At 41.2% G+C, this 14742-nt stretch overlaps 1 protein-coding gene across 2 annotated transcripts in view; it reads left to right on the top strand.

The window, feature by feature from the left end:
- LOC124788293 (breast cancer type 1 susceptibility protein homolog) overlaps positions 1-14742 on the top strand; it is a 288179-nt gene that overhangs the window by 184108 nt on the left and 89329 nt on the right. For both annotated transcript variants that reach the window (XM_047255527.1, XM_047255525.1), the window contains one exon: positions 9192-9559. In XM_047255527.1, coding sequence (XP_047111483.1) covers positions 9192-9559 — 368 coding nt within the window. The remainder of the gene's footprint in view (positions 1-9191; positions 9560-14742) is intronic.

Here is a 14742-nt window from a genome sequence, read left to right as displayed (position 1 = left end):
TTCATTTGATTATAGTTAGAAGAGGGTCGTACTAGCTGAAAATTCAGTATATAATCTGATAGGGATTCCATCAGGCCCTGAAGATTTGTTCAGTTTTAACGACTTCAGCTGTTTGTCAACACCACTGACACTGAATCTTATTTCATCCATCTTTTCAGTGGTACGAGGATTAAATTGGGGAAGTTCTCCTGCGGTTTCATTTGTAAAGGAACATTTGAAAATGGAGTTAAGCATTTCAACTTCTGCTTTGCTACCCTCAGTTTCAGTTTGTGTGTCATTTGCTAGAGACTGGGCACTGTTTTGATGCCACTAACAGCCTGTACATACTACCAGAATTTCTTTGGTTTTTGTGAAAGGCCATTTGAGAACATTGTGCTCAAGAGCCATTGAAGGCTTCACACATTGCTCTCTTGACAGCCAAATGTTTTTCATTCAGCATCTCTCTATATAGAATTCCTACACTCTTTTACACCTATTGTGCAATAGTTTCTGTTTCTTTACAATGACTGTATGTCATTGAGGCTCCCACCAGTTATGAACTGTTCTACTGGGTGCATATCCATCCAGTGCGTGGTCAACTACCGTATTTACTCGAATCTAAGCCACACTCGAATCTAAGCCGCACCTGAAAAATGAGACTCGAAATCAAGGAAAAAAAAAATTTCCCGAATCTAAGCCACACCTGAAATTTAAGACTCGAAATTCAAGGGGAGAGAAAAGTTTTAGGCCGCACCTTCAAATCGAAACAAAGTTGGTCCATTGTAATATGAGACACAATTTAGATCGAATGAATGACGATACAGCTACAGTAGTTTGGTTTGAGACGTAAGCTTAGCAGTTAAGCTTTACCAGGTAGCCATTGCTATGTGTCAGGCGCTCCGTCCGTATTTATACGGGTACCCTTCTTTTTTCACGTGCTTCGTCTGGTTTGAATTGATTGCTTATTTTTCTTTGATCTGATAAGTGCCGTTCTCTTTGTTATAGGTGTTTACGTCACTCTTAAGCTAAAGATGCATTACTGTACTGTGTCGTGCATTGTTTGTCGCATTCTGATAATGAGTGTTTACAGTCTGTCGCTGCTCGCGGCATGGCTCGCTTTTGTGCGTGCTACTGCCGCTTACAATCGTCTCATTAGTGAAACAGTGGCAAGAGACTGCTATTTGTTGTTACTTGCACTGCTGCTTTCTTTGATAATGATCAACAAGAACCAAATAATAGACTGTGTATGATAGAATATATTCTGAACAAGAGTTTAGCGAAAAATTTTCTCCATTTGAAAATCTTTGCAGACGCCTCTTTAGTACATTACATTCTGCACAGAAATTAGAGTCATCTTAGATTTAAAAATCTAGTCAATTGCCGTGCTTCATTTCTGACTGTATCACTATTACGCATAAGAATAATATGAATATAAACATGACATGATATGTGTATTCTTCCGCGTTTGCTGTTGTCTCACTCTAGTTTCATAGTTTATTAGGCAGACAGAATTTAAATGAGATAGCAGCAAACACGAAAGAATACGTGGCAAAATGTTTATATTCGGATTATTCTTATGGTGAGGAGAATACTGCATGTGATTCACAATTCATAAAAGTTCCTATTAGCAACCATCTCTTCTCACAGGTAGGAACAAATTCAGAACATAGAGCTGGCCATATTGACAAACATCCCTAACAGTCTTGCCAGTCGGATTTACGTAGTACATTGAAACGCTGCAACATTCGAAGATGAACAATACGGAATTTGTATTTACTTTGATGGATAATGTATGAAAATGCAGTGGTCGAAACTCAGGGCAGAGGAAAAAAAGCTCGTCTTCCACTTTTTTTTTACTGATGCAGAGGTTTTGGCACCAGTATTTATCTTTGTGCCTGCAAAGCATGCCTGTGAAGCGCTACATATATTCGACAGCAGAAGTTAGTTGTGGCGGCACCTACCAACATTTTTCAGAACTTCCGCTTACTTTGCACTCGATTCTAAGCCGCAGGCGGTTTTTTGGATTACAAAAACTGGAAAAAAAGTGCGGCTTAGGTTCGAGTAAATACGGTAGTCTTTTAAATTTGAGTCATATTTCCTCTACATGCTTCTGCCCTGTGCTGAAAGTTTCAAGTTCCTCGTTGAGATATGACACTGCTGATTTCTATCTAGTTTACTGGATATATATATATATATATATATATATATATATATATATATATATATATATATATATATATATATATATAATAGAGGGAAACATTCCACGTGGGAAAAATCTTTCTTTTTAGATATATATATATATATATATATGATATCAATATAATGGAAGGAAACATTCCACGTGGGAAAAATTATATATAAATACAAAGATGAGGTGACTTACCGAACAAAAACGCTGGCAGGTCGATAGACCACAAACAAACACAAACATACACACAAAATTCAAGCTTTCGCAACAAATTGTTGCCTCATCAGGAAAGAGGGAAGGAGAGGGGAAGACGAAAGGAAGTGGGTTTTAAAGGAGAGGGTAAGGAGTCATTCCAATCCCGGGAGCGGAAAGACTTACCTTAGGGGGAAAAAAGGACAGGTATACACTCGCACACACGCACATATCCATCCACACATACAGACACAAGCAGACATATTTAAAGACCTGCCAGCGCTTTTGTTCGGTAAGTCACCTCATCTTTGTTTTTATATATAATTTTTCCCACGTGGAATGTTTCCTTCCATTATATATATATATATATATATATATATATATATATATATATATATATATATATATATATATATATATGGTTATAATAGAGGGAAACATTCCACATAGGAAAAATATAGTTAAAAACAAAGATGATGTGACTTACCAAATGAAAGTGCTGGCAGGTCGACAGACACACAAACATACACACAAAATTCAAGCTTTCGCAACAAACTGTTGCCTCATCAGGAAAGAGGGAAGGAGAGGGAAAGACGAAAGGATGTGGGTTTTAAGGGAGAGGGTAAGGAGTCATTCCAATCCCGGGAGCGGAAAGACTTACCTTAGGGGGAAAAAAGAATGGGTATACACTCCCACACACACACATATCCATCCACACATATACAGACACAAGCAGACAAAACTCTTTGTCTTTAAATATGTCTGCTTGTGTCTGTATATGTGTGGATGGATGTGTGTGTGTGTGTGTGTGTGTGTGTGTGTGTGTGTGTGTGTGAGTGTATACCCGCCCTTTTTCCCCCCTAAGGTAAGTCTTTCCGCTCCCGGGATTGGAATGACTCCTTTCCCTCTCCCTTAAAACCCACATCCTTTCGTCTTTCCCTCTCTTTCCCTCTTTCCTGATGAGGCAACAGTTTGTTGCGAAAGCTTGAATTTTGTGTGTATGTTTGTGTTTGTTTGTGTGTCTGTCGACCTGCCAGCACTTTCATTTGGTAAGTCACATCATCTTTGTATATATGATGAAACTTACCAAACAAAAGCGCTGGCAGGTCGATAGACACACAAACAAACACAAACATACACACAAAATTCTAGCTTTCGCAACCAATGGTTGCCTCGTCAGGAAAGAGGGAAGGAGAAGGAAAGACAAAAGGATATGGGTTTTAAGGGAGAGGGTAAGGAGTCATTCCAATCCCGGGAGCGGAAAGACTTACCTTAGGGGGAAAAAAGGACAGGTATACACTCGCACACACACACATATCCATCCACACATACACAGACACAAGCAGACATGTTTGTGTTTGTTTGTGTGTCTATTGACCTGCCAGCGCTTTTGTTTGGTAAGTTTCATCATCTTTCTTTTTAGATATATTTTTCCCACGTGGAATGTTTCCCTCTATTATATTCACATCTTTGTATATATATATATATATATATATATATATATATATATATATATATATATATATATATATATATATATATATATATGCTTGTTTTAGTTGTCCTTTGTACTTTATTAATCATTGTTGCCACACTTGCATCATGGTCACTGATACCACTTTCAATGTGGACATCGTCAAAGAGGTCTGATCTCTATGGCACAATTAGATCCAATATATTTCCATTGTAAGTGGGGCTCAGAACTATCTGTTCTAGGTAGTTTTCAGAGAAGGGAATTAACAATATTTCATGAGATATCTTATCATGCCCACCACTAACAAACTGTAATTTTCCCAGTTGATTGTTGGATGATTTAAGTCTCCACCAGTGATACAGTATGACAGGGAATTTACGTGCATGTGAACTGAGGTTTTCTCTGAAGTTTTCGGTTACATCAGGAGATGACTCTTGTGGGCAATAGAAAGATCCAATTACCATTTTATGTCTGTCCCTGACACTGAATATTACCCAGACAATCTCACAAGCAGTTTCAGTTTCAGCCTGGGTGGATTTGCCTTCCTTGTCTACTACGACAAATATACCACTTTCATTTCCCTTTAGCCTATCCTTTTGATATACAATTATTTTTCCACAAAAAATCTCACTGGTATCAATTTCAGGTTTCAATCAGCATTCTGTACGTGGTATTATGTGAACTTCACTAATTTTATCTGTGGGAGACATTTCTTTTGATCTTACACTGATACTTCTGGGTTCCTACAACTATCTGTAAGATAAAGTGAAATGGGATGTCACGATGGCAGTAGGTTTGTTTAGTCAACTTCTTTATTCTGGCGCTCGACCCTAGCAAATTAGGAACTGCTTGATGGAGGCATCCAGTTGCCTCTCATGTGAAACAGTAAACGTCTACCATTGCTGACAGTGCAAAGAGTGGGCCCAAGTGTGGTGTCACTCGAATGTCACTGTCAATTATGTCTCTGGCTGCAACCATAATGACAGCATGCCAGCGCAGCTGATGATTCTGTGGGGGGGGGGGGGGGGGGGGGGGGGGGGCAATGAGCAGGTGGCTCTCTGCTCAGGCAGTGGTTGCTTTAGTGACTCATGGTTGAACAGTGGACGGCGTACTGCATTCCAGGATGTCGCTCCATGTGTCACAAGCTTGTGGTGTAGGATGTGATACTGAGACGAGAATATTTTAGCACACAAATGGCTGAGTACTTGTACGTTCCAGACTATGTTTGTTTAGTACTTAAGACATGTACTCGGAACATTTCCGTGGTGACAAGTGAGGAAAGGCTTCCATCCTTCCTCTAGTGTATTGTAGTGTTGGCTGTTGCCATACTGCGCCCAGCTGGCTCTGCTTCGCAATGTCTGTTGGCTGTGTTTTGCTTTGCAATTCATAACACTCTGCCTACCAGCATCTGGCTATGTTGCAACTCACTTTCTCTCTTGTATACTTTTTGACCAAATACTGTTTATATGCTGCCTGTCGTTATCTGTATTGCAATCAGTGTTGCAACAACTTGCGTGCACCCCATACACATTCAGCTACATGGGTAGCAGCCTCTGATGTGTAATGAACACCTGACCCGTTTAGGGGGACCCTAAACCTCTGAAGTATCTGGTTCAATCTTTCCACAATCAGTTCTGGTGACAATGTTGCAAATTGTGAGCTTTGTTGAAACTCAGAGTGCGGAGCTGGTCTTCTCAACCTTCTCTGCCAGTCACTGGAATGATCCAAGTATGACCTCGTAGCCCAGATGACAGTCATCATTTGTTCCAATGTGTGCCACAGTCTGCAGCTAGTTGCTCCCTTTTCCCTCAGTGGCTGCCAGAATAGCCTCTAAGGCATGTTGAGTGATGTTCCCAGGTGTACACACTGAGCGCATCTGGTGTCCTTTCTCGTTCTCTTACTGCCTTTTCCGTGAGTGGTACCATCATTGACCGTACGTTTGAACTGCCAACGATTTGTAGACCCCTACCCTTTTGCATTTGCCTCCTCTTCGCACTGGACAAAACAGGTTTCCCCAAAATGGGTGAAGTGAGTTCCTCTGGCTCAGTTTCAATTTCTGTGGAAGACAGCACCTCAAACGTATTGGTTAGGGGATCGGTACAACATCCTGAGTTCTCCCTGGTCCCCGTGCACCTTAAACAAGACTGCTAGATGTACCAGCGTAAAACCGCTCGGCGTAAGTGTGTGAGTAACGACAGATCCTGTACTTTCTGTAGAGGAGACAGGATGCACAGGAGAGGATAATACCTGGGATTTCTTTGGTACCAGTACCACAAGTACATGACTCTCGGGAGCTTTTCCAACACACTGATTCAATGCAGCTGCCAGTCTTTCGACAGCAGACAGAGTGATTTCCAGCTGCTTATGAATGTCAACCAACTCATCCTGTGTTTGAGATCAGCATTCACAGTGGGGCTGCATTTTGGCTGGTGCAGTGTATTACAGGAAGTTAACTAATAACTGTAAACTAAGCATGCTGATTATCTTTTAATCTGTTGAACAAAAAAAGTACTAATTCTCTATAAGAACTGAAGCAAATACACGAAATGAGATTTGTAATGAGACAACAGAAAACCCTGTGGTAAAAAATACTAGTTTCCTGAAATGCTTTGAGGTTAATTAAAATTGCTAACAAACTCAAAAATAAAGTTAATTTACCATATATGTAAATAATATGTACTCCTCTTTAAGGGAAAGTTAGATGTAATACAATATGGTAGTTACAATATCTGCTACATTAACTAAATCACAAGTGCTGATGTACTAGGAATTAGATTATGCACAGGACAATGGTAACTTTTAATTCTTAAAAATTTTTAAATTCTTAAAACTGCTCTTTTATTTGCTTTGATATACATTGAAATTCAGGATGGTCTATTCTTTGACAGTAACTTTGATTCACAAATGCTGACTTGCTAAGTTGTCTAAAGGATGTGTACCAGCAACTTATGAAAATGTAGTTTTGTAACTTTCCAAACATTCTCAAAAATAACCTACTTCTCAATAATTATACAGTGAAATTAGAGAAAGATTGTTTTGAACAAGGATTGGTCTACTGTACTCAAAAAATTTTACAAGAGCACAAGTAAGTTTAAACCTACAATTGAAGAGACAGAACAGCATGAGTTTACTGCAGCACTCACTAATGTTCGAAATTTAACAGTAAAAATGGGTAATTGGTATTGATACAATCAATGAAAGATTATGCAGAAATGACAAAAACAGTAAAATATCTGAATCTAGAATTTCAGATCAGCACACGACTCTGCACACATGGTCTCATACGAGGTGCATTCAAGTTCTAAGGCCTCCGATTTTTTTTCTAATTAACTACTCACCCGAAATCGATGAAACTGGCGTTACTTCTCGACGTAATCACCCTGCAGACATAAACTTTTTTCACAACGCTGACCCCATGATTCCATGGCAGCGGCGAAGGCTCCTTTAGGAGTTTGTTTTGACCACTGGAAAATCGCTGAGGCAATAGCAGCCCGGCTGGTGAATGTGCGGCCACAGAGAGTGTCTTTCACTGTTGGAAAAAGCCAAAAGTCACTAGGAGAGGTGAGTAGGGAGCATGAGGAATCACTTCAAAGTTGTTATCACGAAGAAACTGTTGCGTAACGTTAGCTCGATGTGCGGGTGCGTTGTCTTGGTAAAACAGCACACGCGCAGCCCTTCCCGGACGTTTTTGTTGCAGTGCAGGAAGGAATTTGTTCTTCAAAACTTTTTCGTAGGGTGCACCTGTTACCGTAGTGCCCTTTGGAACGCAATGGGTAAGGATTACGCCCTCGCTGTCCCAGAACATGGACACCATCATTTTTTCAGCACTGGTGGTTACCCGAAATTTTTTTGGTGGCGGTGAATCTGTGTGCTTCCATTGAGCTGACTGGTGCTTTGTTTCTCATCCATTGTCACAACCGACAAAAAGAAAGTCCCATTCATGCTGTCGTTGCCTGTCAACATTGCTTGGCAACATGTCACACGGGCAGCCATGTGGTCGTCCGTCAGCATTTGTGGCACCCACCTGGATGACACTTTTCGCATTTTCAGGTTGTCATGCAGGATTGTGTGCACAGAACCCACAGAAGTGCCAACTCTGGAGGCGACCTGTTCAACAGTCATTCGGTGATCCCCCAAAACAATTCTCTCCACTTTCTCGATCATGTCGTCAGACCGGCCTGTGCGAGCCTGAGGTTGTTTCAGTTTGTTGTCACACGATGTTCTGCCTTCATTAAACTGTCGCACCCACGAACGCACTTTCGACACATCCATAACTCCATCACCACATGTCTCCTTCAACTGTCGATGAATTTCAATTGGTTTCACACCATGCACATTCAGAAAACGAATGATTGCACGCTGTTCAAGTAAGGAAAACGTCGCCATTTTAAGTATTTAAAACAGTTCTCACTCTCGCCGCTGGCGGTAAAATTCCATCTGCCGTACGGTGCTGCCATCTCTGGGACGTATTGACAATGAACGCGGCCTCATTTTAAAACCTTGCGCATGTTTCTATCTCTTTCCAGTCTGGAGAAAAAAAATCGGAGGCCTTAGGACTTGAATGCACCTCGTACAAAGGAAAATTCAAAAGTTGACTTTTACTTGTAAATAAATCCCTTAAAACTAAGAGTAAAACCAGTCCTAATGACGCAATTCCACAGAGTATCATTTTCTTAGTTTTGCTCTTTGAAGTGTGGAACAGACGGTCCTGTTTCATCACTTATGAACTAAAGTCGTAAGAGCTCAAATGAACCTCTCACTTGTAAGCATTGCACTTTTCATGGAAGTAGCAGCAGGATTAACTAGTTGGAGTTCACAGTTTAAGAATTATAGACTTCAATTATCGATAAAAACGATAATATTTACCTGTTCTGCACTCTGTGAAGTGAGAAAGCTTGATGAAATTGTTTGTTTCTCCTAGTACACTATTTCTTAATGACCTCTGACTTTGATGCAAATTTGGAAAACCAGTTGAGGGATTTTTTTTTAATGCTTCTACTTGATGAAAAACTATAGGAACCTATGTAGACCGTTAAACTACCGTAAAAATGAATGAACTCTGCTAGACAGTCCATCACCTAAAAAGATACCACATACTAAGCTTTTGGTGCAACACAATGGACATTGTCACTTATTTCACCATGCATGTCACTGGAATGTTTCCAACCAATATCAGCACTTTAAGTGTTACTGCTATACGGAAAGAAACCGATCACTACAATCCAACATTCTATGTATGCAGACTTCATTGGTCATCTCGTTTCTCCATTTACGAGAAATTAAACTTTAATGTGCAAAAGTTAAAGTGCTTGTATGCTGAACATCAGTCACTTGTTTTTCTCATTTTCTTTATAGGAACCCAAAATGGAATCAATGCAGAAGACAAATATGCACCAAGTGCTACACTCTTCAGTTCTGATGAGGCTGCTGAGGAAGACTATGGACTGGGAAACAGTCAGTCACAATGCAGGAAGAGAAAAGCACCTGAAACTACACCACCATCAAGCAACAAGAAAACCAGAAGAAGAAGTAATACTGAGTTGGATTCTGAACCTATTGATTCAGAAGAGCTTATGTGTCGAGTAATGGATGCTGTTGATAGAGAACTTGGATTACCTCCGAGAAAAGGGGAATCCAAGCAAGAGACCCAGAAATCTAAGCCATCTACACTGGAAATAACACCTGGTACGCAGTTGTGCTCCCAGGAAAGATTAAATATGCAGGTAATATTTACTTCTGCTCGATCAATATTTATTCTGCTGCAGCTGTTCGTATGTAAGATCCTTTGTTACCTTTCTCAGCCAGAGATCTGATTTTATTCTCATATCCAGTTCATGTAAATTAATTCATTAAAGTCCAATTGCGGCTCATATGCTGACCACACTCATTAGTGCAGAAACAAGAGAAAAGATAACATTAACATAAACCAACAAATGACTTTTTGCAGATTGTGTTAGATTGATAATAAATGAAAAGCACCAGTTTGCTTTTGTTCTACAATATTATTTTTTTTTGCTAACTGGTTTTCGGCTTACAAGGCCATCTTCAGACATTTACATTTTTAATAGCAAAGACAAGATCCAGTTATTAGCCAACAGTGGGGTATACAAAATCACCTGTTCTGATTGTGACAAATTTTACATTGGTCAGTCAGGCAGAGACATATCAACTAGGCTGGCTGAACATGAACGCAGCTGGAGGTTGCAGAATTCAGACTCTGCATTTGCTGAGCATGTACTGAGTGAGGGTCACAACTACCAGCCAGTGTCCCATGTACTTCACTTAGCAAACAAAGGCCATAAACTCAACCTGCTGGAAGCCCTGGAAATTAACAAACATCTTGCTCACAGTCCAGATCTCATCCTAAATGACCAGACACAACTCAACACTTCCCCTCTCCTAAACTTCATATAATCATCTTTGTTGTTGATTACTTCCCACACTCTCTCTTCCTACATATTCCCATTTTCCTGTAGTCATTAAGTTGGTTTATTTGTTGCAGTTGTCTTTGTATTCCACATATGCTGTAGTTTCAATAGTTAAGGGTTTGCTTTTAACTTGTACTTGCATTACTGTCCATGTTTAAATCCCCTTGTAGTTTTCTCATCAAATACTGTTCATATTTTACTTTGCTCATTTATTTAATGTAAACTGGTATACAGCCACTGCTTTGATTATAATATTAATGTTAAAATGCAGTACCACCACACTCTCAAACTGTAGGTTCCCTCAAACACCTCAATTTTCCTGCATTTACTAATTTCTGTTTATCTTATTGATATTGCTTAAGTTCCTCGTGTATTCTGTATTTACATTGACAACTGTCTCGTCTTTTTTAATTGGTTGTGTATCACTCTCCATGTTTCATACCTCTTGATGCAGCCTTGTCTAGTACTAATTTTATCTTATTTTATTAGTTTTGTTTATTAGTAGAAACTGTTATGTAGACATGCTATTCCTATTTTGTGCTAAAGGTTTTCCTGTCAACTCCATTGTTATTTATGTACTGTTCAGTTTTTACTATTTCATTGCAAAGATGTTACTCACTGTATGTTTCTACTTCACTCTAGATGTGTTACTTCTCTTCCAATGTTGTCTGCTAACATTTAACTTCTTTGGTGATAATACTCAGTAAATGTCTGAAGATGGCCTTGTAAGCCGAAAACCGGTTAGCAATAAAAATAATATTGTAGAACAAAAGCAAACTGGTGCTTTTCATTTATTATTATAATGTTGTTCTACCAAGAACCGACGGAAGATTCTGTTAATGTGTTAGATTACTTTGTCAGTGATGGCGAAAAAAAGGATGGACTAGGAAAATGACATAATCAAGCAATGGAAACCTCAGGTAGGAATATCAACAATGTAGGAAGAGACAGATTGCTACTTACTGTAAAGAAGACACGTCAAGTTGCAGACAGGCACAATTAAAAGACAGTCACATAAAGTTTTCGATCATAGCCTTTGTTAGTAAAAGAGAGATGCACACACCATTCACACACATGAAAGCAAGTACATCTCGTGCACACATGACCGCCAACTCCAGTATCTGCGACTGGAATGCAACATCATGTGGGATGCAAGAAGAAATCTGGAGGGGACAGGGAATGGACAGTTGTGTATGGGTGGGCAGAGAGACAAATGCCATCTGGTGGAATGTGCAGAGACTAGGCTGCCAACATGTGCAACATAAGGAAGCAATGGGGCAGGGAGGTGCGGAAAAAAAGGAGCAAAAATTGATAAGAGCGGGGAAAGACAGGTGGAGGGGCTGCAAATAAAAAGGATGGGAGATGAGAATGGGGAGGAGATGATAGGACAGAGAGGGTGGAAACTGTTGGGTGAAGGGACCCTATGTTACCGTAGATTGAGGCTGAGATACTTATAGAAGCGGAGAATATGTTGTAAGGATAACTCCCATCTGAGCAGTTCAGAAAAGCTTGCGGTGGGGGGAAGGATCCAGATGGCTCAAGTAGTAAAGCAGCCATTAAAATCAATTGTGTTATGTCCAGCTGCATGTTGTGGCACAGGGTGGTCTACTTTGCTCTTGGGCAGTTTGGAGGTGGCTGTTCATCCTGGTGGACAGGTAGTTATACCAATATAAAAAGCTGTGCAGTGATTGCAGCAGAGCTGGTAAATGACATTGCGGCTTCCACAGGTGGCCTGGCCCTTGATGGGGTAGGATAAAGTTGTGACAGGACTGGAAGAGGAAGTGTAGGGTGGGTGGATTGAGCAGGTCTAGCACGTGGGTGTTCCACAGGGATATGATCCTTGTGGCATTGGCTTGGGATTGTGAGTGGTGTAGGGATGGACTAGGATGTTGTGGAGGTTGGGTGGATGACAGAACACCACTTGAGGAGAGTTGGGTAGTATCTCAGATAGGATGTCTCTCATTTCAAGGCACAGTGATAGGTAATCGAAGTCCTGGCGAAAGATGTGGTTCTGTAGTTCCAGTCTGGAGTAGTGCTGGGTGATGAAGGGGACACTTCCTCGTGGCTAGTTCTTAGCAGTGGTAGGGGGATTGGGGGTGTGAGGGGAAATGGTATGGGAGATCCGTTCGTGGACTAGGTCTGGGGTATAGTGCCTGTCTGAGAAGGCCTTGGTGAGACTCAGCACAATGAGCAAGAGAGTTTTTATCACTTGAGATACGCTGTCCTCAGGTGGCCAGATTATGTGGGAGGGTTTTTTTGGTGTGAAAAGGATGACAGCTGTTAAAATGCAGGTACTTTTGGTTGGTGGGTTCTCAGATGCCGCCTAAGCCATGGAATCCCCTGAAATGGCCTGACTGTGAAGATTCCTTTCTCTGGATCCCACCCTTTCTTTCACAGTGACCTACACCTTTTCAGATTCCCGCCAATACCTGGCCCTCACAAACCTGGTACTGCAAAAACACATTGTCATGGCACAGGCATCCCTGAACCATCTCTGCTCCATCCTAAAGATAACTACTACCAACAGTCCCTGCTCCATACATCCCTTGGTCTCCCAACACCTGGAGGAGCATTCCAGACACCACCTCCACTAGTTATCCAGCCTGCTGACATCCGACTGCCATCTTGGGGCACCACTATCCAACCCCTATCATAACCACAATGTTCCTCTCCGTCCATCCCTCACAGCAGCTAAACCCTGCCCAGCTGACCATTTTAACTTGTGCCATTCCCCAGAACTCTCTACCAACTCTCCACCAAATCCAGAGCCAAAACATTCCTGTAACACTGTTGTTAAACTTCACACAAAAAGCCCTCACTCCACAGAAGTTTCAGTCCTATCCAAAGGCCTCACCTTTAGTCCTATACCCAAATTTAACCTTGCTGGACTTGTCATAGACCTACTCTTCTTCTCCTGATCCCTGCAGTGGAAGCACTTCTTGCCACCAATCCCTCCAACCAAAAACACACTAATTTCAACATTGAACCCTGCCTCTTCCAGTTCATAGCACTATCCAACCATGATACTCCCCACCTTCCACCTAACTACCCGCTAGTCACCTTTCAGGAATTCCTGACCGCCAACTTAGCCTCACCATCCTTCCCCAGGTCCATTCCTCAGAGCTCCAATCTTTCAGTAGAAGAAAGAACAGCCATACACAACCTCAAAACAAATTCTGACCTAATCATTCTACTTGCAGACAAAGGTTCCACCAGTGTTGCTATAAATCACAGTGACTATCGGCAGAAGACCTCCGCCAATTATTTTGTCTTGTCCACCTACAAACTCTGCCACAGTGATCCGATCCCAGAACTCCAGCACAAACTCCAGTCCCTGCTTAAAGCCTTAGGTCTTTCCCAGAACATCTCCCCTGAATCCATTTCCCTCCTCACTTATATGACACCCCACACATCCACCTTCTACTTGCTCCCCAAAACCCACAAATTGAAGAATCCTGGACACCCCATTGTGGCTGGTTATTGAGCCCCTACCTCCAACCAGTTGCTCGTAGTCTAGCCTCCCACGTCAAAGACACCAACCGCTTCCTTCACCGATTCTCCATCATTTCCACCCTTTTACCTCCTGGATCCCTACTTGTCACTGTTGATGCCATCGTCCTATACACCAAAATCCCTCATGTCCATGGTCTTACCACTATTGCACACTATCTTTCCCAACGTCTTTCATACTTCAAACCGACCATCCCATTCCTCAAACTTTATCCTAACCCACAACTACTTCTCGTTTCAGGGGAAGATATATTAACAAAGCTGTGGCATAGCCATGGGCACCCACGTGGCACACTCCTAGCCAACCTTTATTTGGACCATCTAGAGATGTTCCTACCCTCCCAAAACACCAAACCCCTAATCTGGTTCAGGTTCATTGATGATATCTTCAAGATCTGGACTCAGGGCATTAAGACACACTATCTCTCTTCCTTCACAACCTCAACACCTTCCCTCCCCTCCCAATTGCTTCACGTGGCAACATTGTGTGTGTGTGTGTGTGTGTGTGTGTGTGTGTGTGTGTGTGTGTGTGTGTGTTGTGTGTGTGTGTTTGTGTGTTAAAGGAATCTTGTTACAGGGATGAACAGTTGTTTCTATGATTCATAAGTTTGAGAATACCCATACCTGTTTAAAAATTAATAAGTTTGTAAAGCATCTATTTCCTAACTGCAAATGCCACACATTGTTTTCCTGAGGTACTAGGTGTGGTATACATCAGCTGTGAAACATACTACTAAGGAGACTCCCATGCCAGTTCTGTTCTGAGAGTATACTAAAACTTGTTTGCATTTGCAGAAATCGCCTCTTCTATTCTTTGAGTGTGAATTGTATTTTCTACTGCACTGGCTACTGCTGGGTGTGTGTACCAGCTTTTAAGTGCAAGAGAATTTATCAAGTATTGTGAGAAAATATTGCTATGGAAGTAGAATAATTCATAATTATTTAATAATGCAAACCTTATGCCATTG

This window comes from Schistocerca piceifrons, chromosome 3, assembly GCF_021461385.2.
Source record: "Schistocerca piceifrons isolate TAMUIC-IGC-003096 chromosome 3, iqSchPice1.1, whole genome shotgun sequence".
Lineage (NCBI taxonomy): Eukaryota > Metazoa > Arthropoda > Insecta > Orthoptera > Acrididae > Schistocerca > Schistocerca piceifrons.
The sequence above is the reverse complement of the archived record's forward strand: the minus strand, read 5'-3'. Positions and strand labels throughout refer to the sequence as shown.